At 44.6% G+C, this 26,530-nt stretch overlaps 2 protein-coding genes and 1 long non-coding RNA gene across 8 annotated transcripts in view; 2 read left to right on the top strand and 1 right to left on the bottom strand.

Moving 5' to 3' along the window:
- CNKSR2 (connector enhancer of kinase suppressor of Ras 2) overlaps positions 1-11,568 on the top strand; it is a 207,141-nt gene extending 195,573 nt beyond the window's left edge. For 5 of the 6 annotated variants that reach the window (XM_074534619.1, XM_074534618.1, XM_026791812.2 and 2 more), the window contains 2 exons: positions 5,543-5,739; positions 8,761-11,568. In XM_074534619.1, coding sequence (XP_074390720.1) covers positions 5,543-5,739; positions 8,761-8,976 — 413 coding nt within the window. In that variant the 3' untranslated portion in view covers positions 8,977-11,568. The remainder of the gene's footprint in view (positions 1-5,542; positions 5,740-8,760) is intronic. The other variant, XM_074534621.1, reaches the window with a different exon arrangement.
- Positions 10,966-15,349, bottom strand: KLHL34 (kelch like family member 34). Its single transcript, XM_005484354.3, has one exon. It carries the CDS (start codon positions 14,508-14,510, stop codon positions 12,723-12,725), a length of 1,788 nt encoding a protein of 595 aa, XP_005484411.2. The 5' UTR covers positions 14,511-15,349; the 3' UTR covers positions 10,966-12,722.
- Positions 15,350-15,471: 122 nt separating this feature from the next.
- On the top strand, positions 15,472-21,578 carry LOC141728140 (uncharacterized). The gene is made up of 3 exons (XR_012578903.1): positions 15,472-15,963; positions 20,032-21,349; positions 21,425-21,578. It is a non-coding gene; the product is annotated as an uncharacterized LOC141728140 (long non-coding RNA).
- Positions 21,579-26,530: the final 4,952 nt, after the last annotated feature.

Genomic DNA, 26,530 nt, shown 5'->3' with positions numbered 1-26,530 from the left:
AGGGCTCTGTGTGCTGCAGGATCTGCCCCTTCCCAGGGGCTGTGTGTGCTGCAGGAGCTGCCCCTTCCCAGGGGCTCTGTGTGCTGCAGGATCTGCCCCTTCCCAGGGGCTCTGTGTGCTGCAGGAGCTGCCCCTTCCCAGGGGCTCAGCAGGGCTCTGTGTGCTGCTCTGCCGCCCTGTCAGTGAAACCACTGCAGGCCCAGGCAGGTTTGATGGTCCCTGTTTTAGACATGGCAGAGAGAACCTGAAGATTACAAATGCTTTCTTGCTGCTGGGATTATATCAGTTTTTAGTTAGCTTGTGGCAGACCAGGGTGTCTGTCCCCAACATAGACACATCAGGGTCAAGAAAGCAAAGGAAAAAAAACCACCCAGAGGTTTGTGCACCCAAGGCTGTTTTATCTAAGTCGAGACCATTTCCCAGAGGCCTGGGATGCTTCTTGTTTTGGGGGAGTATTTACTGTCACTCGCAGAGAGTCTCTGGGACACTTGAGGTAAATGCCTCCCCTGCACAAAAGGTAAAGAAAAAGGTATAGCTCTCAAATTGGAATCAAATCTTTGGGATTTGGAGGAAGGAAATAATGTGGCAGCTGTTTAATAATGTAATTAGTGATGTATCCTAACAAAATTGCCTCCTTAATATCCTGAGAAAGCTGAGGTTAGCTGGTTCCTCTGCCAGAGGGAGTGGGCTCACCAAAAGAAGTGAAAATGGGAGTTTAAATTTCAGTGGAGCCTGGAGATTTCAGTCTGACTGTGCCTTGTTCTCTTCCTGTCGCAGACTTCACAGCAGCTTGGCTTTCTGGGGATTTGCAGAGGGTGGCACTTCTGCTCAAATGCAGGGCTGACTGCAAGGAGAGGAGTGGGCGTGTGAGAGGAGTTGCACAGCCAAAGAAAGTGCGTCACTGAGCAGAAGAGGCAGCAAACAGAAACGAGCAGAGTGGGAAATGGAGAATTCCATCAGGATGTCAGTGGTGTCTGTCAGTCAGGATGAGAAGTCTAAAGGCAATGGGGTTGAGCCTGGGTAGTGTCTGGAGACACTGGCGGAGATCAGAGGGGTCCCAATGAAGAGCTTTGATCCTTGAAAAACATCACCTTGCTGGCAGGGTAGGTGACAAAATTTATTAACTGTCCTTACACAGGCAGTTCTGTTCACGCAGCCCCACCTGAAATCATGGGCTCCTCTGGTACCTCACTGAAAGACAAAAATCATGCAAGATTGTGGCAGCTTGAGCTTTAGCAGAAAAGGGAATCACAGAAATGCAAGGACCTCCACTGAAAACTGCTGGAGGTTATTCCATCTATTTAGAGCAGATTTATGAGAAGTGTGTGCCTAGAGATTCTCTGTGTCCAGAGAGCAGTGTCTTAGCCAGCTGGGCTGCAGTGACCTTCTGCAGGGTTCTAATTCAGTACCATCTTCCTGAATCATCAGTTTACACAGACCAATGATCTCTTGATCCATGTAAATACCAATGGTAACTTTCTCTCTGGTCACTTTTCACAGAAGTACCTTATGATCTTGGTTTATAAGAGGGAAATAATGGAAAGATGAATTGCCAAACAGAGCCAGGAGGTGATTACACTGTAGTACATCACAGAGCTTGGTGCTTGCTCTTTTCAACAGCACGTGGCAACACAGTATGAGAAATCCCACCAGTTCTTTCCTGAATGCCAAGAACCCAAACACCTGTTGGAGTTTTACCTAGTCAGCTATAATCTTCATCTCTCTCTCCTGAGAAAATGTAAAAGTAGTTACAAAGATTTACTGCATTCTAAGAACTGAGGGCAAAGTACAAGAAGTTCAGAAACTTTTCCTATAGAAAGCAGAATAGTGAAAAATAATGGTAAACACAATGTTTACTAGACAAATGTACTCATTGTCTCCAGAACTGAAGCAAATAACTTTAGATTCACTTGAAGACAGCAGGAGCTTCTTTGTTACAAAATTCAGTGCCTGTATATTCTTGCATTTGGAAGACAGGGCTCTCACCAAATTTAGATCCCATGTGCTGCAGTTTTGCAGCTTTATTTCTGCTCCTGAGTTACAGAGCTGTTCAGGCTTCTGTGGGGCAGGGGACAAAATTACAGCTTCAGAGAAGACACCCTGCTCTTCAGCAGTATGTGGAAACTGTGACCTGTACAGTGCACTCAGAGAAACAGGAAAGATGCAACCCCCTACTCAGCAGCTGAATGAGTGTGAAAAACAACTGTTGTGTTGGCTGCTGCTCTGAGGTCACCTGCAAATCCTATTAGACCACATTTTCTACTTAAACTAAACATTACCAGAGGTCTTATTCTTCCTTAACGAGACAGCCATGCTGTAAAAGCATGACTTGCATGCAAATGCACCAGTTTTAAAAAAGAAAACATGTTTTAAGCTCAGCTCTATATCTAACAGAATACCTCAGATGCTTTATGGTGCCAAGGGTTTCACCAACACCTACAGGAAATCAATCAAAGGCTCTAGCAGAAGGCTGAGGGAGGGGAGCTGTGTGTGTAATCTCATTCCCGCCCACTGAGAGCCATTGAGAGCAGCAGCACCACCTTCAGCATTTCTCTGGAAAATATTAAGGGCTTGGGATGTGTTCTCATGCCACCCACTGCCCTCTCCCCCACCATGGGTGAACAAGGCATGTTGCCCTCTTTAGAGCTCTCCCAGCCTCAGCAGCAGCAAGGCATTGAAGGGACTTGTTTTTCTTCCCTCCTGTTTCCTCTTTAGGAAATCCTGTCCCCTTTTTGACGTGCTGGTCGCAGTGACATCACCAAGGCAGTGACAGAGTGTGGGGGAGGCAGCCCCAGCCTGTGGAGGTGATGTTCTGATGCCTTCCAGAGACCTCCTGCCAGAGTTCTGCTGCCCAGCCCAGCCTGTGTCCTGCCCCACAGTCCTGTGCCCTCCCTGAGCAGCCTCAGAGCTGTGCCCATGCAGGGGAGGGCAGAAATCCTGTGTCCATGCTCCCTCTGAGCCCACATGGAGCCTGTCCCAGGGGATGAGCCCTGAGGAGCACCAGCCATGCAGATCCCAGGCCAGCAGAGTGGGGAGGGAGGGCAGGACAAGCCTCTCTGGCACAGGGTTTATAATCACAGGGGCCAAGTTGCCATCCAGGTTCATTGAAGGCACTTGCATTCAGTGTTGAACCTTAGGGTTGAACTCAAATGCTGTATTGTGCCTTGGTGGGGAGTTGCTCTGTTTTTAGGAAGCCATGGGTTTTTGATGGCAAGCCTGGTGTGGTGGCTGGCTGCAATCCAGGCTCTAGATCACTCTAGCAAAGTGAATTTAGGTGGTGTGGAACCAAAGTGCTGTCCTGCTGCTTCAGCAAGCCATCCCTGTCCTGATCCCCCCAGGTGCTGCCTTGGCAGTGCTGCTGGGGAAGGGACACCTGAGGAAGGATCTCTTTTGCCTTGCATAGCAAGAGATGAGGAGAGAGAGAGAAACAGGTGTGAGATCCTCCTGTGTCAGACCAGGAGGGAGTTTTCCCTTTGCCCTTTAGCAAATCACTCCCTTCCACAGCTGTCAGACTGGTGGGCATCAGCACTCAGCAATAGGAACTGATAGAGAGATCCCAAACTTCTGACCTCATTGCTGCATAGACTTCTCAAGAAAGCATAAAAATCAAGACCACAGAAGATTTTAACCAGTTTCTAATTATTCAGCTACTGTATGTTTTGCCCTTTAGCCTATTAGATTGAGTTTTAATAAGTTTTATATAGTTTAATTAGTTCTTATAAAAAAGAAAATTACAAGAAAGAGAAAAGCATCTCATTTCTATTTTATTTCAGTTCTGGCCACCATTGACAGTGATGAACTCAGCTTACCAAGCAGGGTAGCGCAGTCTGGGATGATTTAGGGAGCTCTGTGCAGACTCAAAATAATTCCTTCAATAAAAAGTCTCCCACCCTTCTTCACTTCCATATCTCTTTAAAAAAATTAAAGTGTGTGCTTTAAAAACATTTCCCTTCTAAAAGGCCAAAGGAATAAACTGATGAGAGATGAAGCAAGATTAGTTGCTGATTGCAAAATTCTTGGATTGTATAAAGATCTGTACAAATGCAAACGCTTCTTGTGATGTGAGATTTGGGTTCCTGGAGTTCTTGCCTGAGCCTGAGGAGAGTTGTTGCCCTCCTGCATAGCATGGGCTCAAATGGGAGGTAGCCTCAGGCAGCTCTTGATGGACTAAAAATGTCACTTCTAAACACAAACTGCTTTTCTCTTGGTGCTGATAACAAGCCCTCTAATCCCCTGAGGACACTGGGGCTCTTTACTGAAAGGTATTTCTGTATGTGGGAAACTTCCAGCCACTGGAAATCACTGTCTTGGGTCAGTCACAGGGTGAAGCTGATGCTTGGAACCAAGCAGCCTTCCTGCAAGAGCTTCTGGGAGAGCCTCTTGAGGCCACAGGCACCACTGTGAGAGCCTGGGGGGATCCCGAGGCTCTGGGAGCAGCCAGGAGGCCACAGGCAGTGCCTGGGTGCTGCATAAACCTGGGTCCGTGTGCACAGCAGGGACAGAGCTAAGGGACACAGCCAGCACTGCCCCAAGGGCTGCCCTGGCTACTCCTGATCCCCACTCTGCTAATCCTGGCTGAACTGGTGCTTGCAAAGCTTGTACAGAGTCACCAAAGAGTTTCCTCTGGGGGAAACATTGTGTGGAAGGTTGAAGTGGTTTGATGTTTTCTAAGTGAAGCTTTTCAAATGCTCATATCAGAGTAACACTTCATGCCCAACTTTTGCTTGGTTTTGTTTTTAAAGAAGCAAAACCTTTCTTTTTTTTTTCTTTTTAAATGCTGTCAGTACTAGTTAGAACAAATATTTTAAACCTGTGATAAATAAATACTTCTCATATTTCTGTATTTTGTTATAGTACATTATAAATATTGATTTTTTTAAACCAAACCTTAATGCAAACAGCTCTGTTTTGATTTGCCATGCTGCCAGGTCACGGTTGTGCTCTTATGTTTAGTCTCTAGTTTGCTGCTGAACCATGAGGTAATAGTAAAGTAACAGATCAGCATAAGTGACAGCATTACTGACTATTGAACAACACTGCTGAGTTCAAAACTCAGAGACAAAAATAAGTGGACTTTCTTAGCACATGTCATTCCAGGGCCACCATCACATATTATTGAGTGCTGTTATCAGCACTCCAGTCTGAGATGTGATCCCTGATGGGCTCCTTAGCAGGGCCTTCCTCTGCTTTTAACAAGGAGGTCACCAGAACTAAGTAGCTGCAGTACCAGAAATCTGATTTCTGATAGTAAGTCACTGCACCTTGCACTATTTCTCTTTTTTCCCTGTTTCTCTGCATATCAAGTTTATACATTCTTGAAAGTTTTTCCCCCTTTCTTGTGAGGGCAACAGCAAGAAGGAGCAGTGGCAGTGCTCTTTTTTAGGACTTAGGCGATGTGAAATACTCTCTTTATGGTCTAGTTAAACCTGTTAAACATTTGGCAAAGGTTTTTGATAGGTCTTCATGTAATCACATTAATGATGCATTGTTGCTTTCTCTATTTCTTCCTCCTTTTTTTGTTTTCCCCTTTGTCTCATTACAGTTGAAACTATAGAGGAAAAAACAGCAGACTCCTTGCAAGATTTGTACAGAGCCTTGGAGCAGGCCAGCCTGTCTCCTTTAGGAGAGCACCGGATTTCCACTAAGCTGGAGTATAAGAAATCTTTTATAAAGAGATGTAGCGACCCAGTAGTCAATGAAAAACTGCACCAGCTGCGAATTCTGAAAAGCACTTTAAAGGTGAGATAAAGCAGGGAGGAAAAATCCTGCCCCAGGGTTGGATTGGGCTGTATTGTAATCAGAGATTATTGTGTGCAGCTGGAGTCCAGGCTGAGCCCAGTGTGCAAACAAGGGAGACATGGGGAAGCACTGCTTGAAAAGAAGAGGAAAAATGTGCCTGGGAGAGCAGTCAAAGTGAGGGGATCAGTTTTAATTTCTTTATTTTCTTGAATTTAATCTCAGTCAGCTGCTCCTCCTCTAGCTAGTTTAACAGAAGTTGACACACCAAATTATTGGAGGAAACCTTAATCCCTTTTTTGTCCCTGAACATTTTCATTTACCAAAACACATTCACTTTATAATTGCCAAAGTCTAAAGTTAGACAAAGCCAGCCTTTAGAAGGGAACAGTATCTCTTGCAACACTTGTCTGTTTTCTAATTGATGAGCTTGTCCAGGAGGAAACTGTGTGCTTGCTTTCTGTGTAAACTTGATAGGATCATTGTATTTAATCAGTAAGATTGATTAAATAAGTGATGATAATGATAGATTTGAAAATTTATCTGGTAATTTTAAATGTACTACAGCTCTTTTAGCCTCCTTGTCAGCTTCCTTTGTTACAGCAGTTTCAGTTATGCCCTGATAGAGATTTCAGCAAACAATATGCTGGATTTCCTCGGGGACCCTGTTAACTATATTAAATTACCACATTTTAAACCACCAGATAATTGTACAGTGCATTTTGTAACAGCTTTCATCAAAGAGGGCTTTATAAATATTAATTAATTTAGTTTTCTATCACCTAGAGAAGCATTTAGACAATATTGTTTTCGTGCTGTGGGGCTCCCATCCTGAAAAGAAATCCTACATGTGCTTAACTTTCTGTACTGTATCATCTCCTCAAAGGCAACTTGCATTATTATTTTGGTATGCAAGTCTTTGCAGGTTGGAAGGCTGGCAAAACAAGGCAGCATTCACAGCTGTCCATGACTTGTACAAGCATGAGAAACTGAAACAAAATCTCAGTGCTCTCACACACATCGGGGCGGCAGGAGTTTCACGCCATGATTGTGGGTTTGTCCCACGGTGGGGTCACACCACAGCTGGGTGCAGCACCAGCAGCCTGCTGCCGTGTGAATTGTCTCTTTGTTAGTGGTTTTTGGTTCCTGAGATGCATTATACCAGTGGCTTCCTACAAATGAAACTGCTTTCCTTCAGGGAAGTCCAAAACTCAGCACAGCCTCTTGATCCAGCAGTGCTTGTGTTTGTGCTTCTCTGGAACTTCTTTCCTTTGGACCAAGCAAACACAATTTTTTCATTCTCTGACCATGAGCTGTATTTTCTAAGCCTGTCAGCACTCTTGTTTGGGCTGTGATTGGTGTGAATCATTGTTATGTACATGAGACCAATAATGGGAAATGCAATGGCAGCAAGGAGCAAAGACAGATAATTGTTGTTTTCTGCACAGAGCAGCAGTGTAGAGTGACACATGCTTGGTTTGCAGTGACATCATGGTAACTTGTCACTGGCTGTGTTCCAGCCCAGAGCTCCACCTCTGCCATACTCTTGGCAATTGTATCAACCAGTAGCTACTGCTATTACCCAACCAATTAGTCTTTCTTTCCATCAGTAACTTTGATTTCTCCTTCCTGAATGCAGCCAATTGCACTGGCCTGTTGGCACTGATATTCTGAACTCTCCTTGAATTTTATTCTGCATAATAATATCCAGAGACGGTCCTCCAAACTGCTTCTGGCTCCTGATGTCCTATCTTCTAATTAATGAAAGACCCCTGTGCTCTCTATCCTGTGATAACACAAAATCATTCTTCTGTCATTGAGTATGAGCAGCCTTGGCTGGTAGTGCAAAGGTGTGTGGGACTAGCCACAGTCTGTGAGAAATAAGTTATGGCAGCTCAAGCAGAGATCTGGTGATTAGGAGTTCCCATGGTTTCTTTTCCACAGCTTGCTCTCAGCTTGCCCTCTCTTTCTGGAAATGAGTATTCTAGCAGATAGTGTTAATTTGCTGTTGTTTGCACAGCAATGAAAGCACTGCTTATGGAAGATGTCTCTGACCCTTCTGATCTGTCCCACCATGCACAGCTTGGTATTTCCCCTTGCCATGCTACCCAGAAGGATTTAACATACTCATAGCATGGACGTGGAAAATGTGAGTTAGCCATGAGGAGTGTGAAACCCATCTTGCAGGGAGCTTGGAGGGGGGATTGCTGGTGGCCAGGCCATTCATGTGCTGAGGAGCTGTGCTGGGAACCATAGGTGTGTGTTAGCTGTGTTTCCAAGGATTCTGGCTGTGGCATCCAGCTTCCTCCACTTGCAACAACCGTGAGTGGCTGTGGGTACATCTGAGGCTTACTGTGACACTCAGCTCCATGAAAAGTCACCAGAGAGGGTTCATGGTACAGTCACTTCCCCTGCCTCCATGGGGCACAATGAGGCACCAGCAAGTGTGTTATATTTTCCCTTTTTCTGCCTTCTCTCTGCCACATCAGTGGTAGAAGAGGTTGCAGCCAGCAGCAGTGGATCTGCAGTGAAGATGTGCTCTCATTCCCTGGGTCTCCTTGCACAAACCTTTGCAGTGCAGAGCTCAGGTGCCCCATGGCAAGACTGTAAGGAGGTGTAGCTGTGCTGTGCCTGTGTCTGCATCCCACACACCCACACAGAATTTCTGATGTGATCAAGAGCAAACAGATGGCACTTTGCTGTGTGAAACCCATCCTGAGAAATGCAAGCAGCTAACAGTAAACAGGGCAAGGCTTTGTCTGAACAAGGGGGCAAGTGGGGGAATAGGAATTCTCACTGAGGGTTCTGGACAAGGCAAGGGAAGCCCAAGTCCCACAGGGGAATGTGGGACACCCTGTAGAAAGGCTCCTGTGTGTGAGTACTCAGAGATCAGATAGTCCCTGTGCTTTCAGGGGCTCTGAGGCTTGAGCTGTACCCTCCATTCTCTGCTTCCACCCACATGATTGATGTCGTCACTGACTGATCCCTTGCATTAACTCTCTGCTTGTTCCTTTTCTCTCACAGGCCAGGGAAGGAGAAGTAGCCATTATAGATAAAGTTCTGGATAATCCAGCCTTGACGTCTAGAGACTTTCAAGAATGGAAACAAATGTACCTTGATCTCTTCATGAACACCTATGAAAGCAGCCCCCGGAGGGACTCTGTTAGTGCCTCATCGGAGGTTGAAGCACTTATAGGCTCCTTAGCACACACTCACTCTTACATAGAAACACATGTATGAAGGTCTCTCTGTCCATTTGCTACACCCCAGCCCTTTACTTAAGTGCACAAATTAGTTTTTATATCAATATGTGAGAGCTCTAGTAAATTATATTTTAATGTTACTCAGTTGTGTGAAACCTTCAATGGTCAACGATACCACTTCTTTAATGAGGATTTGTATATTTTATATGCTACCAATGTTCTGCTTGTGTTTACCTTCTGTGAATTAAAAAAAACATGATCTTTAGCTATTGAAGAAAAGGATTTAAAAGCATTTTTGGAAGACTGTGGCCTTCATGCAGGAAGTTCACATGCTATAAAGCTTTTGTTATCAAAGGTCAGTTTTACAATGATATTTTATATTATATAATTCCAGTATTGCATTGCATTTTTGGAGTGCAGGTACTGTTTTGGTGGTGGAAGAAAACCAATTTTTATATTTCATGAGAAACTCTAGGAGTTTTCTTAAATAACAGGGAAAAGGTGTAATGCAGCTGTTGTGTTTCAGTTTTGTCAAACACATAAAAGGGTAAAAATCAGCAGACAAAGAAATTACTAATGTGAGTTTGTGTCAAAAGGTTAGGTCTTATTTCCTTGTGCTTTTTTAAAGCCTGTTGCTTAGGTTTACCACCATTGCAAAGGGATGCTGGTTTGTATTATAATTAAGACCAAATTGTATGTTGTCTCTTAAACACATTAGGTTGATTTACAAAAAAAAAAAAAAAAAAGTCATGGTACTGTGATTGATGAAGCTTTTGCACTGAAGGTATCAGTATAATGTGCAGATTTTGCAAAAGAGAAAATACAGATTTTCAACGTCATTGGTAGCAGCATTTCTTTAGCCCAGAATAGCAGCAGTGGAAAAGGTTTCCTCTGAGATACTTTGAAGATTCCCACAATAGAAAAGGAGTGAACAGGATTTTTCAAGTAGTTTCCTGTGTGTTTTCTGAGCTGTGAAATTTGGCTGTATTGTATGCAGGGATAATGTGTGATGAGAACAGAATTGAGCATGAAACCTGAAAAATAACCAAGGAGTAAAAAAGCTTCTGGTTTGCTTTTGAAGGGGAAGGGATGTCTCTGGGCTCTGCTGAGTTCACAGGCCAATAAAAATGTTTTAAACTTCCATGAGATTTGTTATCTGCTGAAGACAACCCAGTGAATATGAGGGGAAGTAGCTCCTTAGAGTTCGGCACATGCCTGAAGTAAAAGTGGGAGGGAACTCTTAAATCATATGTTTACTTTTTATGAACTTGGTTCTGAGAAATGTTAAGAGCATGACACAATATTTCTGCTGCTGTTCAGTATTTTGCTGCGTAAGTTAGGACTCATGACATAATTTACTAATGCTCATGTGGAAAGAAAAAGCCTACTTTATACTTTAATGAGTTGTACTCTTAACCAACTTGAGACTATTGCCTGTACAGCTCAGTGAATGTACTTTAAACTTTATGAACTCTGATATTTCCTGGCAGTTATATCCATGAAGGGATGAAGGAAAGAATGGATGGATATATTCTCTTTCTTCTTTCTTTCTTTTCTTTCTTTCTTTCTTTCTTTCTTTCTTTCTTTCTTTCTTTCTTTCTTTCTTTCTTTCTTTCTTTCTTTCTTTCTTTCTTTCTTTCTTTCTTTCTTTCTTTCTTTCTTTCTTTCTTTCTTTCTTTCTTTCTTTCTTTCTTTCTTTCTTTCTTTCTTTCTTTCTTTCTTTCTTTCTTTCTTTCTTTCCCTCCCTCCCTCCCTCCCTCCCTCCCTCCCTCCCTCCCTCCCTCCCTTCCTTCCGCCACTTCCTTCCTTCCGCCACTTCCTTCCTTCCTTCCTTCTCTTGCTCTCTCTTTCGCTCTTTCTTTCTCTCTCTCTCTCTTTCTTTCTCTTTTCCCCCCTTTTACTTTCTTTTCCTCTTTCTATCCCTCATTTTCTACCTTGTTATTGCTTTTGGATTGCAAATGTTCTGCAGATTTTGCACAACTGTACAGAAGAGTGGCCTTTCTGTAGCCCATTTTCAATAATCCTATATTCAAGTTGTCTGGATGACAAATCATGTATTAGCATTTGTATAGAATTCTGGATCCAGTGTAAGATTTGTACTATTAGAAGAATATTGTTTGTATAAACTGGACATTTATTTACTGCATGGGTACTGACTTGTATATTAAATTTGTGAGGTTTTTGTAAATTTCTCTTCAAAATGCTTGACTTGAAATGGATTGTGCTATTGTTCCAAGCATTTAGATTCTCTTGCTATTGTTTTACTGGACCAAAAGCAAATATATTCATATGAAAAACTCTTTATATCTGATGGATGTATATGCACATTGTGTAGTTGATTCCTTGTCAAAACCAAGGCAGTTCAGAAGACTTAGATCTGTTGCTATGCAACAGCCATTCTGCCTGCACTTTACATTAGTAAAGTTAGCTTGATTGCTTTAAAGGTGAAAATTCAACATTACAGTTTTTTAAGCTAGTCTAGTGACAAAGAACATGTGTCCTCTCCATTGTGCTGCCTTCTTTTAAGACTATTAAATGTTCTTCTATATATATTTTTGTTGTATTAACTCTCAGCCTAGAAAGGGAACACTGTAAAAATGAAGTACAATAAATTTAGCTTTTAAATGAACATTTATGGCTCAAGATTCACTTTACTCCGTACCAGGTTGATTCTGTGGCATCTGACCAATTTGTCTGCATTTCAAATATCCATGTATCTTAAAGTGCTCCCTTGTGACTTCAAACACTGCCAGTGTGGCCAAAATGGAGTGACACTATTGCTGATTTGTATGTAGGCAGCCAGTGAGTAAAGACTTCTGAAAACCTTCAGTTACCTCCCTCCCCTTTGTACTCTTTGATGAAAGTAAACCTTTTCTGACTGCAGGGTTCTGTCGTGCAGCAGTTCAACCGCAAGGAAGCATTTTGCCCTTATGAGCAGGTGTGATAAAACAGCAAATGGTGCCAAGGTAAATGCCAAGGTGTCAGTGACATCCTGTTACTCCTGTGAGAAGCTTCTTGGAGGCTAAGGATAAGGATACCCACTCAGTTCTGGCCATCTAAGCTAACACAGGGCCGGGACGCAAAAGAAATGTACATCACCAGTAGTGTGCATCTTTAAAATAGCACAAAATAAACATCTGGGAGGTGTTCTACAACAAAGGCCACTGAGAGAGAAATGGCTTCTATCAAACAAACACTGTTTTAACTTTCAGCTGTAGCTGTGTCTACGCAGTTAAAAGTCCATGCCTCTGTCCAGTAATTTCATGCTAGTTAGCTAAGACATTATTGCCTAGTAAGTAGTATATCAAATAATACCTTTTCCTTGGCAATACTTGCTACTAATTCTTGCAGGCATCAATTTTCTAGTCTTCATACAGCTCTCTTTCCTTTTGCTTAGCCATAGCATAAAACTCAATAGCACTTACCAGCTGGGAAAATTACCTCTGATTAAGAAAACAGAAAAGACGGATTATATTTTTTAATATTTGAAAAATCCCACTTGCAACACCTACTAATTGCTATCTAGGTATTATCCAAAAGTCAAAGATTACAATTCTCACTCATCACCTCTAAGCAAGCTACTTGTTACATCCTTGCTCAGTGAGATCAGCTTCCAGCTTTATAAATCCTAGATGTGTTTCCTGTGCTGGAGACAGATTTTCTTGCCTGTTTCCACCAAGCATTTGGCTTATCCAAGCAAAACTTCCACTCCCACATTCAGAGCCACTGCAATTTTCACTTCTCCAGGACTGCCGTGGGATGGACATTCCTCAGCATGGGAGCTCAGCAGCTGGGCAGCTTCTTCTGGTGGCTGTCACAGTCCTGCTCCTCGGCCACCTCGGAGAGCTGGAGCACAGCACACTGCAGCCCACACCAGGGCAGAGGGGCCTTGCAGATCTCCTCCCAGCCATCGTTGTCAATGTCATAGCCAACCACGTCTTGTGTGGAGACCTCCAGGGAGTTTTGCCACTTCTTTCCCCCAATGAGAAGAGCTGTTTCCTCCACCACTGCCAGGCCGTAGGAGAATCGATCGTAGACCAGAGGTTTCAACCGAGTCCATTGGTTTTGATCCGGGTCATACCTTTCTATTTCAGAGAAAGGTTCATATAATCCCAGAAAGGTGAATATGGATCCCCTGATTGTTGCCATCTGATGCCCAAACCGAGCAATGCTCATTGGGGCACGTTTCACCCACTGCCCTTCAAGTGAGCTCAGAGAATAAACATCATTGCTTGTGCTGGCTGGGGCCGAGTACTTGCCCCCAGAGATGTATATGGTGTCCTTGCAAACAGCACTGGCATGACCATGGATCCTGCATGGCAATTCCCTGGCCTTGGTCCATCTGTCCCTGCTGATGTCATAGACTTCCACAGATGAATGCAACGACCCATCCTCGCCCCTTCCACCAATGGCAAAGATATCCTTGCCTAGGACACAGCAGGAAAACTGGCATCTCTTTTCCAGCATGCCCGTGATTTGGGTCCATGTGTTAAATCTTGGATCATACCGATGGACCTTGTTTGTAACCAATAAGGTCTTTCCAACTTTAGCATCACCCAGGGTACCAGTTTGTATTTCCCCCCCCAGGACGTAGAGGAAGTTCCCCACCACGCACACGCTGTGGTTCTGCACCCTGTCCTGCAGCTGGGTGAGGGTTCTCCATTTGTGGTTGTAAACATCAAAGGCCACCACATCGGTGACGAGCCCCTCGCTTGCTGTGCCTCCCCCCAGAAGAATGATCCGAGTTTTCTGGTTCCTCAGCATGGTGGACTTATCCTGCAGGACAGGCTGTTTGTATACTGATGTGTGATAATTTATTGCTTTTATGATCATGCACTTAATACCTGCTGAGAGGGACACTTCTGACTGTGTGTAGGTTTTTCTCAGCTCTTCCATTGGGATGAGACCATATCTTATGTGCTCTAAAAGGCTGCTTGCATGATCCAGCCTGGATTTATCCCGCTTCAACCACAGCAGGACAAGATTCAACAGGCGGCACTCTTCCACCATGGGGAGATCTGCTGATTGAATCACTGCTAGCAAAGACCTGAAGTTCAGCTCGAGAAGTCCTGACAAATCCAAGTCCAGCAGCTTCCAGACATTTCTGATAATGTATTTTTCTGCAGCTGCTAGGGCATCTGGCAGGTAGAACTTCCTGGCCACGTTGGCAGAGTAGCAGCAGTTTTCCAAGGCAAGATTTTTAACTAAGTACTGATTGCACAAGCCGATAGCATCAGTCACTTGCAAGTAGCTTGCAGCTTCCAAGGTATCCTCCAGGCTTTCAAAGGAAAGGGGCAGCAAGGATGTGTAAATGAAATCCAGGATGTGCTGGAGCCCAGTGGGTGAGACAACTTGTAGGTGAATGACACTGGCTTTGGACTCTTGGGTATAACTTTTGAACATGGCTCGGAAGTAGTCGCTGGAGCATGCCAACAAGGACTTGTGTGCAGGAAACTCATTTTCTTTCACTTTCAGCAAAATGTCACAGAGAAAGCCCTCTGATCTGAGGCTCTGGTATTGGGAGAGCACGGCGGTGCAATGTGCTTTGCAGTAGGACAGGAAGTAGCTCATGGCAGACAATGCAATGCTTTTCCCTTGAGCTATTAGAGCTAAAATGCAATTAGATATTGAAACAGCTGCCTCACTCAACAGCCATTGCTTGAATGCCCAGCAGACCTCCAGCTGTTAGAGAAAAGCCCAGCCCGACCCAAAAAATACCAAGTCAGTCTCTTGCCTGGCATAGGGGGACAGTTAGTAGTTTTGTAGTGAATTCAATTCATTCCTTTATAGAGAAAATAGCTGAGTGTGTATCAGCTGTAGGATGCTTACTTTTCTTGCCTCCACACGATGCACAAGGATGAAGGGTCCACGGGTGTGCCCAGCACTTTCTTGGCTGGCCATCAGGTGACAGATGAGGGAGCTCGATGACGGTCCCAATCAATGGCTCTCCGTGTCTGCTCGGCCGTCACCCCCAACCCTTCCTGCTCCACGGGCAGATCCCAGGGATCCTCTCTGGCTGCCAGTGCGTGGCTCTGAGCACACACAGATGAGAAGAGAGCACCGACTTTGCTCCTCTTGTTTGTATTTTGAACTCCAATCAGTTGAGACGTCACCAGCCCAGGACAGCAGCTCCTTTCCGTCCCCTTTCTGTCCCCTTTCCGTCCCCTTTCCGCACGGCCCTGGGAAGCCTCAGCCGAAGATCAAATCAGCACCCAGGGATTATTACGGGAACATTTTCTGAGCCCATAAATCTTTCCCCGGCAGCCACTAAGACAACCAAAATACCGTGATTAGTCACTGGTCCGATTTGACATGCATTTCTGGCTCTTTGCTTCACGTGACACCTCCGTGGCTCACAGCTACCAGAATAGCCACAGGCTCGTCCCCTCGTCCCCCTCGCCTGGGAGCCACCCCGGGCGGGTGAGAAATGGGGCCAGAGGAGCTTCCAGCGACAGCCACGGCCAAAGCAGCTGACTTGGAATGACCTGGCTGGAAATCACAAGGGTAACACATTGACACAGAGTGGGGACAAAAATAGATTCCCCCAGTTCGGCCATAATAAACCAAATTCTGTTTATAGAGGAGACTTTGCATAATTTTGCTCTCAGTTACCAGCTGGGAGCAAACCCGGAGCCCCCAGGAGTGGGCCAGCACTGTCTCTCAACTTTCTCACTCTCAGTTTGTCCTAATTAGAAGCACTTATACAGGGATTATCCCTGATTTTCACCTGGGCACTTCAGGGTCTAATTTCTACCAGGAATAGCAGCTCTGGGCAGGCTACACATTCTGACCTCTTAAAGCTTGCTTTTATTTCTTTTTTTTTTTTCCCTGCGTAACTCTGGGTGAAGATGTTCAGGAATTTCCTCCAGACACCTTTCTTTTCAAATTAAACACCCTCAGGATTTGCAGACCTTGCCAGGGTTGATAAATGCCTCATCATTTTGCTGCACTGTGAGCCAGCAGACTTGGGAGCAGAGAAGGATCCCACAGGACTGGAAAATTTCACTTTTTGCTTAAGCCCAAGGTAAAGCCTTTTTACTATATTTGTTTATATTTATTTATGTGATGTCATTAAATTCTGGCTTACCCCTGTAGCTGAGCAGTTGGAGCTGACTGGATCCTAATATGGGCTGTGCATGCTGTGTGACTGTTCCAGTGAGCTTAAACTGTCTTGCTAAACAGACTGATACCTACACATGCTCTGCTCTGTTTGTGGGGAAGGACTCCAAAAACATCACTTTTTGTTGCTGTAGAGCTCTGAAAATTGATTTCTTGCTTGAATCCACTTCCCATCATGACATTATAGACCACAAATCAGGATCTTGCCCTTTACTAGCAACACAACATGTGTGGGCAGTAGGGATGAAGGAGAAAAGGGATGCTTGCTTCTTTTTCCCAGCAGTTTTGCCAGTGTCCAAGCTGGGACAACTCTAAGGTATTTCAGGTGTTAGTGAAACTGTGCAGGTGATTCCAAGCTTCAGTTTTGATACTTCTCCTGTTCTGGAAGTAGAGAACAAAGGCCAGGTACCTCTGTCACCCTTGGCAGTCACAAGTCCTAGTGATGAGGGACCAGGCCTTAAATGCTCCCACTCCTAGAGGTGCTGCTTTCCCCAGTTAAACCCCAGCAGGTACCAGATTTCTATAACATGAGATGCAGATAAACCTCTACTGTTTTGAAATAGCAGGTGGGCACTGCACATCACAATTTCCCTGGAGCCTGAGATGAGAGGCAACAGTTCCTGTCCTCCACCAGCCTTAGCCTGTGCTGCCATAACTGCTCTGACCCAGCCAGAAGTGCTGCACAGGGAGAAATGGGGAAAACCCAAAAGCAGAGCAGCAGAGAGGCCTCTGTGGCCCAGGCCAGGCTGCCAGCCTCCCTCACTGTGTGGCCTCCCAGCAGATGTAGCCCAGAAGAGCTGAGCATGGCTGGGTGCCTGGGGCGCAGCACCAGGAGGGATCCTGGGCACAGAGCAGGGCTGCTCTGCTGTGGGACCAGGGCCAGCAGCCCCAGGGCACTGCTGAAGGGCCACATGTGCTGGTACCATGGAGTACCTGGGGGCTGAGGACACATAAATCAATCCACTTCCCCTGCATCCAGATTTACCAGAAAGAGGTCAAATGTATGGCTTGGCCAACTGAGGGTATTGCCAGCAGCAGCCAAGGAATATTTCTGACCCCCATGTGACACTCCTGCCTCCCAGGGGATGCATGCCAGTCCAAGGCAATGTGTCTTTTCCTCACTCCCAGCAAGGCACTGCCTGGTCTTGCACCAGTTTGGCTGGAATGTGTAAAGTGCCAGCACAGCTCCAGCCACAAGATCTGTAATTTCAGAGGCCAAACGAGACTCAGCCTGAACGTCCCTGCCTGTGCCCAGAGTGACTCGATGTTAACCCCACCAGTTGCACATCACTTCCTTTCTGTTGGGGAAGATGAAACAGGAAAGCCTTACAAATATGATTGCCCGGCAAAATATTTTGAGAATATAGAAACTATAAGCGAGATTGAAATGAAAGCAAGTTTTGAGATCCCTTAGTTACTGAACAACGGGAAAACAACTGTGTGGCCGGCTGAAGGTGAAACAAGACCCTCTGCTTGCAGACAGGTCCAAGAGTCCGAGCAGACACTGCCAGCTTGGCAGAAGAGGTCCAAAGAGTAGTTTTTAGGGTTTAAAATGTAGCACAGTATGGTAATGTAGTGATTCTTATAGGTTTTATAGAAATGGTATAGGATTTGTATATTGTACTACATTGGTTAAGTGAGAATCAGAATATTTAACACAGACGATGATTTATTGTATTGTAATGGGAACTTCGCTGTCTTAGCTCTTACCTCTTAGTTCTTATCTCTTGTCTCTTACCTCTTGCCTTTTATGCTCTTACCCTCTCATCCTCTCTCCCCCTCTCTTCTCTGGGGCCTGAGCTGTGGCTGGCAGCTCCCAGCAGGGCCCTGCGCCCAGGCCCTTTGCAACAAACCCCAAATCCCAGCAGGGCCCTGCACCCAGGCCCTTTGCAATAACCTGCAAGTTCCAGCCCTGGCTGCAGAGCTCTCTCGTCTCCATCCGTCCTGACCGTCCTACCCCCCATCAATCCTACACCTTTCCAAATGAATTCCAGCTGTGGGTGGCTGTTTATACAGGTCAGCATCTGGAGCTGATTTAAATGATTTAACACCAGTGCCAGGTTAGCAGGTCCCAGAATTGTATGCAGACTTGCTGTGCTATTCTCTCTCAGACCTACTTCATCTTCATGGCAAGTCAGCTAATGGAAGTAGTAACAATCATGATCCTTATAAAGCTGTTTATTTGCCTGGAGATTTTTTTCCTTTGGCTTATAATTGAAATAAAACCTCATCCCTTCCAGTCCCTTGCTCTGGAGTGATAAAAAAATTATCATTATCAAAATGAGGTTTTTCCCTGCTTCACTTCCAGGCAGTCAGCCTTGTCTAACTAGGGAGCCTGCTCAGCCAAGACCCTCCTTTGTTAACAAACAAATTATCTTCATGCAGAAGTTCAGGTCTGCAGCACCTTTGGAAGAATATTTAATGTCCATTAGTGAGAGAACAGATGGTGACTAAACAGCTGACTTACAAATCTCAGCACCAGACCTAGCACTAAGTGGGATGCAGTGAAACCAGGATCTTATTTTCCTTGGGCATAATTTAGAAGATCAGATCCAATGTTTGACTCACTAGATGATGCTTAAAATTAGGGAAATATTAGTGTTTCAATGATGCTGATTTGTTGGGAATAGATAATACATTTTTAATCATGTGCATCATTTAGACTCTAAATTAGATTTAGACTTCAGGCTTTCAGCATATTTTCTGTTGAAGTGATTGCTCTATTACAGTAGGCAGCCTGAAATAAAAAAACATTCAGATGTGTGCTGTGAAAAATGCTGGCTTCCACACATGCAGAGGTTTTTTGCTATAGAGAATTAAAAAATGGCCCAAGTTACAATGCCATGTTCAGTTTAATATTGCAAGTAGGCCATTGGTTAATAAACAATTGAATTATTATTTTAAATGCTGCCCATTATTTTTAAGGGTAAAGATTATAGAAAAAGTTGTACAAGTGCTACTAGGCTCATTACTAACAAGTGCCTTACTGTAAAATATTTGTTATAAAATTCCACAGCAGAGGATTACCAGGCTACATTTTGTTCCAAAAGAAATCAATGCAGTCCAGAGGACAACAGAGTAAATATTTCAGATGCTTCATAATGTACAAATGAACAAATAACAGCAAAATGAGCCAAGTAATGAGTGTAGCCATACAGGTTTCCTAGAAGTGCTAATCAGAAAGATCATATTGATTTAAGTTGTCTTGCAAAAATCGTTGGACTACAGTCTGTTCTTCATCCTTGAATAATCATTCACAGTTGTATTTGGGTCAGCACATCTATTTAAAGCAAAGGATGTTTAGCCCAGGAAACCAGCTCTTAAGAGCAAAACAGTAAGAGGGAGGAATTTTCTTGCAGCTAAAAGCAGTGTCTGGTGAATTATGTCTGGTACAAAAGCAAAAGAGAAGGTCCCAGCTTGCACGAGGTGGGCTTAGCTGTGAGGGTTCCATTGGGGCAGGGGGAGGCTGGGGCTGCCTGTGCTTTTAAGCAGTGTCCCAGTGGTGCCCACAGGCCTCTGTCCCTGTGAGCTGGGCAGCAGCACCAGGCAGAGCCTCCCTCAGCCTGGCAGAGAAGTTCTGCAAGCCCTCAGCACCCTGTGTCCATGCCTGTGCCACCCCAGAGGGGTCTGGGGACAGCCAAAGCTCTGAGAGCAGGGCTCTGTCTGCCCGTGGGGAGAAAAGAGGCTTGGTAGGGTCAGCAGCCAGAGCAGGGATCCAGGCAGGGCTTGCTGCAGGACCATGGCTGCTGGGCCATGGCTGTGTGACACTCCTCTGTGCTCTGAAAAAAGAGGAGGAAAGGAGGAAATACCTCTGGCACACCTGGGCTGGGAGTGGCCATGTCCCAGCTGGGTCACTCCAGCATAGCTTCACCTGTGCAAGAAAGCATCCTGTGTCAGACTGTGAAAGGCAATGTGAAATACCAGACTTTCAATCAGACAATGCCTCATTTATTTCCTCTCCCTGTTTTTTCAGGTTTTGTTTGCCTCCCATGAAGACAGAAGCTGTTCCAGTTTCCATCTCAGTGGGTTAGACATGAGCTTCCCTGGTGAATAAAAAACAAGTTGGAAAATTTTAAACTTGGGTTCCCACTCCAGAGCAACTGCAGTGGGATGAGTCAGGCACTGCAGACACAGGATAATGAAGGAGAATGTGTATTTTAATGAGCCCATTTCAGAGCAGATGCACTAATAGCTCTCACAGCATCTCCCAGCTGAGGGTGGAGGGCTGCTTGGGGTTCATCTGTTCCTCTATAGCCAGGTGGCACCAGAAATGCTCTGCATTGAGCCCTGGCTTTCACCCCGGGCAAGCAATGCTGCTGGACTGTTGTTGGGGATCTGCAGCCCCTGCCCAGGGGCATTTCCCTCTGCACCCAGCTCAGGGGTGCTCACAGACACCTCTGGCTGCTGACCTTGCACACCATGGGTATGCACAGCCCTAGCTGAGGCTGCTCTGCTCATGGGTCCCTTCTGCACATATGGAATCCCTCCTGCTACAAAAGGAATATTTCTGACCCCAGTGGGGCATTCCTGCCTCCCAAAGACCTTGGGGCTGGTTGAACTGTGTTTCCAGCCCTTATCTGCTTGGGTACATGTGGTGGCAGCAGCTGCAGCCTGGGCTGTGTGAGCACTCCTGGCAGGAGAGCTGGGCTCTGCCTTTGCCCTGGCTGGACAGAGCAGCCAGCACTCCCTGCACTCTGCCCAGCACACCCTGGCCTGATTCCATGGTGTTCCATGCATCCAGCACAAAACCCCTACAGCTGGGAAACACACCTCAGGTCTAAGAAAAGCATAAGGACATGGGGACTGGCCTCCCACAGTTCAATCAGCTTTGAATGCATTTATTTGTAATTAGAAGGAGGATGAATTTTTATAAGGATAGAGGTGTAAGGCACAACCAGTGCTCTGAGACCACAGAGGAAAAAACTGACATTTTCCTGTATTGGGACACCATAGAGATGAAGTAAAGCTGCAGTGTTGAAGAAAAGCTGCATGTCTCTGAAACCAAGAGACATTATTATTTCACATAAGCTATTAGGATTCAGCTCTGCCATCCTCTTTGATTTCCTAATTCACAATCATGCAAATGTTCTCCAAGACATGGACTGTTGGTGAGCAAAGTAAGGGTTACAGTGCAATCAGCTGCTGTTTCTGCATGGGACAATGAGATCCTGATGTCAGCTGATCACTGGAAGTGTTCCTGGAGTCTGTACAGTATTGTCATCACTGCTGTGATCACTGTCAGCAGCACCACCACCCCACTCACTGAGCTGGACTTGGCCCCTCCATGTCCTGTAAGTATCAGGCTTATCCTTGGGACTGAAAGGATTGCACCTGCACATGCTGATCCTTTTTCATTTATTCACAAGGTTTGAGAGTGGAGAGCACCCATGGGTGAAGTGCAGCTGGAATAAATTGCACATGCCAAAGGATGAAGGATGGATGACAAACCCCCAGGTATCTAGAGAGCTTTTTTCCCTCAATGACTCTGACTGAATAAAGCCATACTGGAGTGTGACAAAGGCATTGATGGAATGTGTGTCATTTACCCCCCTGATCTTCAGGAGTTACTGACTGATGTGTGACTAGCAAGCCTCTCTAATCACTTGTCAGGCTGATCTCAGAGCCAGTCCATAGTGGCACAAGGTACTGGTGGCCCTGCTCATCAAAAAGGGAGAGAGAGAACTCCCTTCACACCAGACATATTCTCTAAATTCCACTCCTGAAAGAAATTCCTAGGGTAGCTACAGAAACTGCGTATGCCAAATTTTCTTCCCCAGGCCAGAGTCCCTGCAGACCATGCAGGATTTCAGTCATCTCCCCTCTTTCCTGGTATGATCTGGATGACAACTGGGCATGCACATAAACTGTGGACAGCAGTGAGCCAAACCTTCATCTCCAAGGCACTCTCCAAGAACTAATGTACTATGAGCTCACTTTTATTAATTTTAATTTGGAGTTCTTATGACAGGAACAATGCAAATACTGACTCCTCATGGAAGTTCAAAAAAAAACTCACACAGTATGTCTTGCTTGCACAGAAAAAACACACAGTATGCCCAAAACAGCTTGAAAGGCTGTTCTATATTCAGCAAGTTTATTTTGGTCTCATCTGTCTAGGATAAGGATTGACATAAGTGACTCTTGAAGGGAGTGACCACTCCTGCCCTGAGCCACAGCAGTGTGCACCAGTGCAGCAGCATCTCCCTGGTACAACAGCTGAGTGCCCAGGGAACCTTTGCACTTTGCCTGAAGTGGGAAAATCATTGCTCTGTGTTAGTTCTTCTGTCACACCCAAGAAAGGAAACCACGGACAAGTGAAGAAAAAGCAGGTGAAGAGGACAGATGAACCTGAAACTCTTTGGGAGGAAACACAAATTTTGAAATGTCTGAGAGCAACACAAGCTTTGAAATGTCTGAGAGCAATCTTCCCAGTGCTGCAAAGACTCACGTGCCCATTGGTCCCCCAGGTGGCCCATCTGTCTCTTCAGGGCAGGGGGTATCTCTCAGCAGAACCAGGGGGGGATCTCTCAGCAGAACCTCAGCAGAATGTCTGACACTGTAAATCAGGACTCCAGCAGGGCCCCTGGGGCAGGCACACACCCTCCCCAGGAATGGGGGTCAGCCAGAGGGCTGGGCTGGGGTGGGCTGGCAAAAACCCCTCCTGCAGTCAAGAGAGAGCGGCCCTGGGGGCTGAGGGTGGGGAATACAGCTCAGCAGGATGCCAGGTTCTGCCAGAAAAGTCTTAGTCCCCACAAACAAAAACCCAGTAGAGTTGCACCTTGCTCCTTCATTTAAGAAAGCAGCACTGGTGTCAAGGAACCTCCTCTGATCCCAACAGAGCCATGTCCAAGGGGAGGGTGCTAAGGAGAGCTGAGGTTCAGTGACAAATGTGGTTAAATGGAATTACCACACAATCGTGTCAATTCCATATCCTAGCATTGAAAGGAGGAAGAGAATAAAAAATAATTGTATATGCCTCAATTTTTTTGAAATTACAAGTAATGATATAGTTAGTATTTTGTGGAGGTCATTCAAGAACAGCAATACAGTGATTTAGGCCAGCTTGACCAAATTGAAAGAGTGTAATTTGACTTCCCTACCTTCCTTCTCTGCCAGTCTTCCTCTTTGCTGAACCATGGTCCAACAAGCAAGTTACCACAAAGAAAATCTCCTCAATTTGCACTGTGAAAATGACAAATGTGGTCAGAAGAAAACTTTCAAAAGGTGATTAGGTTTATATATGTAGAGCAGTAGATAATCTCTCTGCCTGCACCTTTGTTTAGCTCACAGTAACATATGAATATGCCTACAGCCTTGGCAGAAAAACGAAAACAAACCAAAACAAAACAAAACCAAAAAACACCAAAAGAAAACTCAAAATATTAACTTCACAAATTAGACTGGAGGCAGACTTTCAGCCCATCATTATGCAGGCAGATACTATGCACTGCTGGTATAGCACTTCATTACAGCAGCTAAGTCAAAACTTCTAAAACAATGGATTATATGAGGTAAATTCTCCCATACTTCCCAACAGCAGCACCATAACATAATTTCCAGGGTTTGAAGATTGCACTTTCTGGGAAGAAAACACTCAAATTCAGGACATACCTTGAAATAGCCATATCCACTCACTTTTGACACACACCAGCTGTACATGTAAAATAAACAGTCTGTGCACACAAACTGCACACCCTGATATTTCTGCAACTCCTGACTGTGGTTTAGAGGCTGTAAGTTGAAAGTAGAAACAGAATATGAAGGCAGTCACCATACAATCACCTGTCTCTTTTTCCCCAAGCAGGTTATTTGCCTTTGTTGATATAAAATTGCTTTCAGAAGTCTAACAGATCTTCTGCAGGGAGCAGAAATTTTGCAATTTTTTTCAAATGAACCTCGTGGTTGAATAAGTGTTTTTCAGTCCAAAGTTTCCAGAGTTATATGGAAATAGAGACTGGTTTTGGTTCCTTCAAAGCCAATAGAAATTTTGCCATCAACTCTGGAACAAGCAGAAGCATGACTTTCTTAGCATAGAGAAGCTTGGGAGGTTGTCTCAGCTTAATTTTTTAATTATTATTTCAATTATATGCTGTCTTTCTCACCTGATATGCAGGGTATAATCAACTCCCAAGGGTCCTGTTAGAATAAAGGTCATTTTAAAGATCAGACCCTTTACAACTGAGTCCCTTATCTCCTAGAGAAGAGAGTCTGGTGAGTTTCTACCTACAGCACTTTATTTTTATTGGGTTAACTCTTGCTGTGTAGAGGTTGTCAGTGGCATGTTTGGAGTGAGCAAGGATGGGGAAGGGCACAATAATCTCTGCTGGGATGTTCCCATTCTGCAGCCTGCACTGATGCTTTGGGGAGCAGAGTCCTCAGGCACCAGTGTTATGGGGGTGCCCTGCTGATCTCACCCGGGTTACTCCAGAAGCAATATTGTTTCCTACTGCTTCAACTTCTGGAAATGTTTAATTAAGTTATTAATAACAATAATTAATAAAAAGGTTGATTTTTTTTCCCCTGCTAGTCAGATCAGGCATTCTCCTGATCTTCTTCTTGTTTTCAGAAAAGAGTTATTGGAGAAAATACTGCATTTCTACAGCTTCTGGAATTGCAACACATTGCCATAAGTCAAGAAAAAAAAAGTATTGCAGAGAACCTCAGTTCCTATAGGCTATTTGTGGTTTTCCATGTACTGAAATTCTCAACTGAAAAGACAAACAAGAGGATAAATAGGCATAGCTAAGCATCAGAAACAAAAGTATTCAGGTCACTTTCAAAGGCAGAAAGAGCAGTGAGAAGCCAAGGTCCCATCAGGCAGCTAAACAGTCCTAATGGCCACTGCTCCTCATGGCAGTGTCCTTCCTACTCACTAAAATGCTGTGATTCTGTTATCAAGGTGACACCAAACTGTCCAATTTGTTCAGAACAGTGCAAGGGGCACTTCTGAAACACTCAGAAGGCGCTGGAAACTGCTCTTCCATGAGACTGCTACTGTAAGGCACTGCAGTCAATAAATCCTTTTGCTCTTAATTGTTTGGGTTTCTCTTAGAAACAAATATTTACCAGCTTCTGGTTTGGACAGTGTTCTAAAGGTCACAAATGCTATCTCCAAGGGGAGCCAGGCTATTCAACCTCCAGCTATTTAACCTTGGCTTCCTGGGGCAGCCTGCACTGCCATAAAAGCAGGCATCACTATGGGATGAATGTGCAGGGATGGGAGGTAAAGTTCTTCTCCCCTTGGCCCACCTCAGCATGTTATTTTTAAAAGCTTATGTGTTCAGTGATGAAAATAGACATCTTCCTTCTGCTTATCCTTTTGGGTGGGTTTGATGTGTTGGGTGCTAATGGTATGCCAGGAAATTAGAATTACCTTCTCATTTAAAAAATGTGGATGGAGGGAGGAGAAAAGGATTTTCTTGTGATTGTTATTAGTGAAAATTTGTATTAGGAATAAAAAAGAGTTCATGTTCTCCAAAACAACTTTAGTCCTTCTACATCCCCTACACTATAGGTGGGAAGATGTAGCTCCAGCAAAGCTTCAACTCAGCTACTGGTCTCAGCTTCCTAAGACTATTCAGACATGAAATTATCTCTATCAGTATTACTTATACCTACCTTTCATGTCATCATGACCAAAAATTCCAACCAGGAGAATCGCTGGGGAAGGTATAATCCAACTTTGTGCCTTGACTCTTTTCAGCATAATTTCTAATTACACCAGTCACTGCACACTCATTTGGGCTCCTCGCTTGTGAAGATAAAAAAATGTGTTCTGAGCTGCACTTTCTGCATGATGAAGTGGTTTGGGGTTTCACTTTTAAACTTTAGTCATCTATCCTCTTCCTTTTTTCCTTGTTTGAGTTTTGGTCTGTTCTCTAGTGGCATTAGAGAAGGTGGAGCCTTCTCTCCATCCTTGTCTGGACTGGGAACCACTAGCTCTTCTGAGTGTGAGCCTTCTTGCTTGGGTTCAGCAAGAACCAGCTCACTTTCCTTTAAGACTCATTCTTTTTGTCATCTGACCTAGAAAAATCACAAGAGACCAAGGTCCCCCCCTGCATGTAGGTCAATCATGTCTTGGGAAATACAGAGTTTGCTGTCTCACCTCTGAGAGAGAAATTGATATGGTTGTCATAATTTTCCAATTAATTTTCCAATTTGATTGCTCTACTGAGTGTTGTATGTTTCCTGCAGAGGCATAACATGTAATATCCCAGATATATTATATATATATGTATAATATATGCAGGCCAATAATAACAGCTTTAAATCAGGTAAGAGTTTCTAACAGTAAAGATAACAAAAAGCTAGATCAAGTTGCCTAAGGAGGTTGTGAGGTTGCCATCATGAATGGCATCATCTCTAAAATGTGCTGTAAAAAATGTATTCCTTAAAAATCTGCTTGGAGGCAAGGAGATAGATTAGATGGCATTTTGAACCCCTCTGAGGGCTGTACTTAACGATCTTCTGCT

Source organism: Zonotrichia albicollis, chromosome 2 (genome assembly GCF_047830755.1).
Source record: "Zonotrichia albicollis isolate bZonAlb1 chromosome 2, bZonAlb1.hap1, whole genome shotgun sequence".
NCBI classification, from domain to species: domain Eukaryota; kingdom Metazoa; phylum Chordata; class Aves; order Passeriformes; family Passerellidae; genus Zonotrichia; species Zonotrichia albicollis.
This window is presented reverse-complemented; position numbering and strand designations above follow the sequence as displayed.

Bases quoted from the DNA above. Each gene is read 5' to 3' on its own strand.
- KLHL34 (XM_005484354.3), bottom strand. From the start codon at position 14,510: ATGAGCTACTTCCTGTCCTACTGCAAAGCACATTGCACCGCCGTGCTC.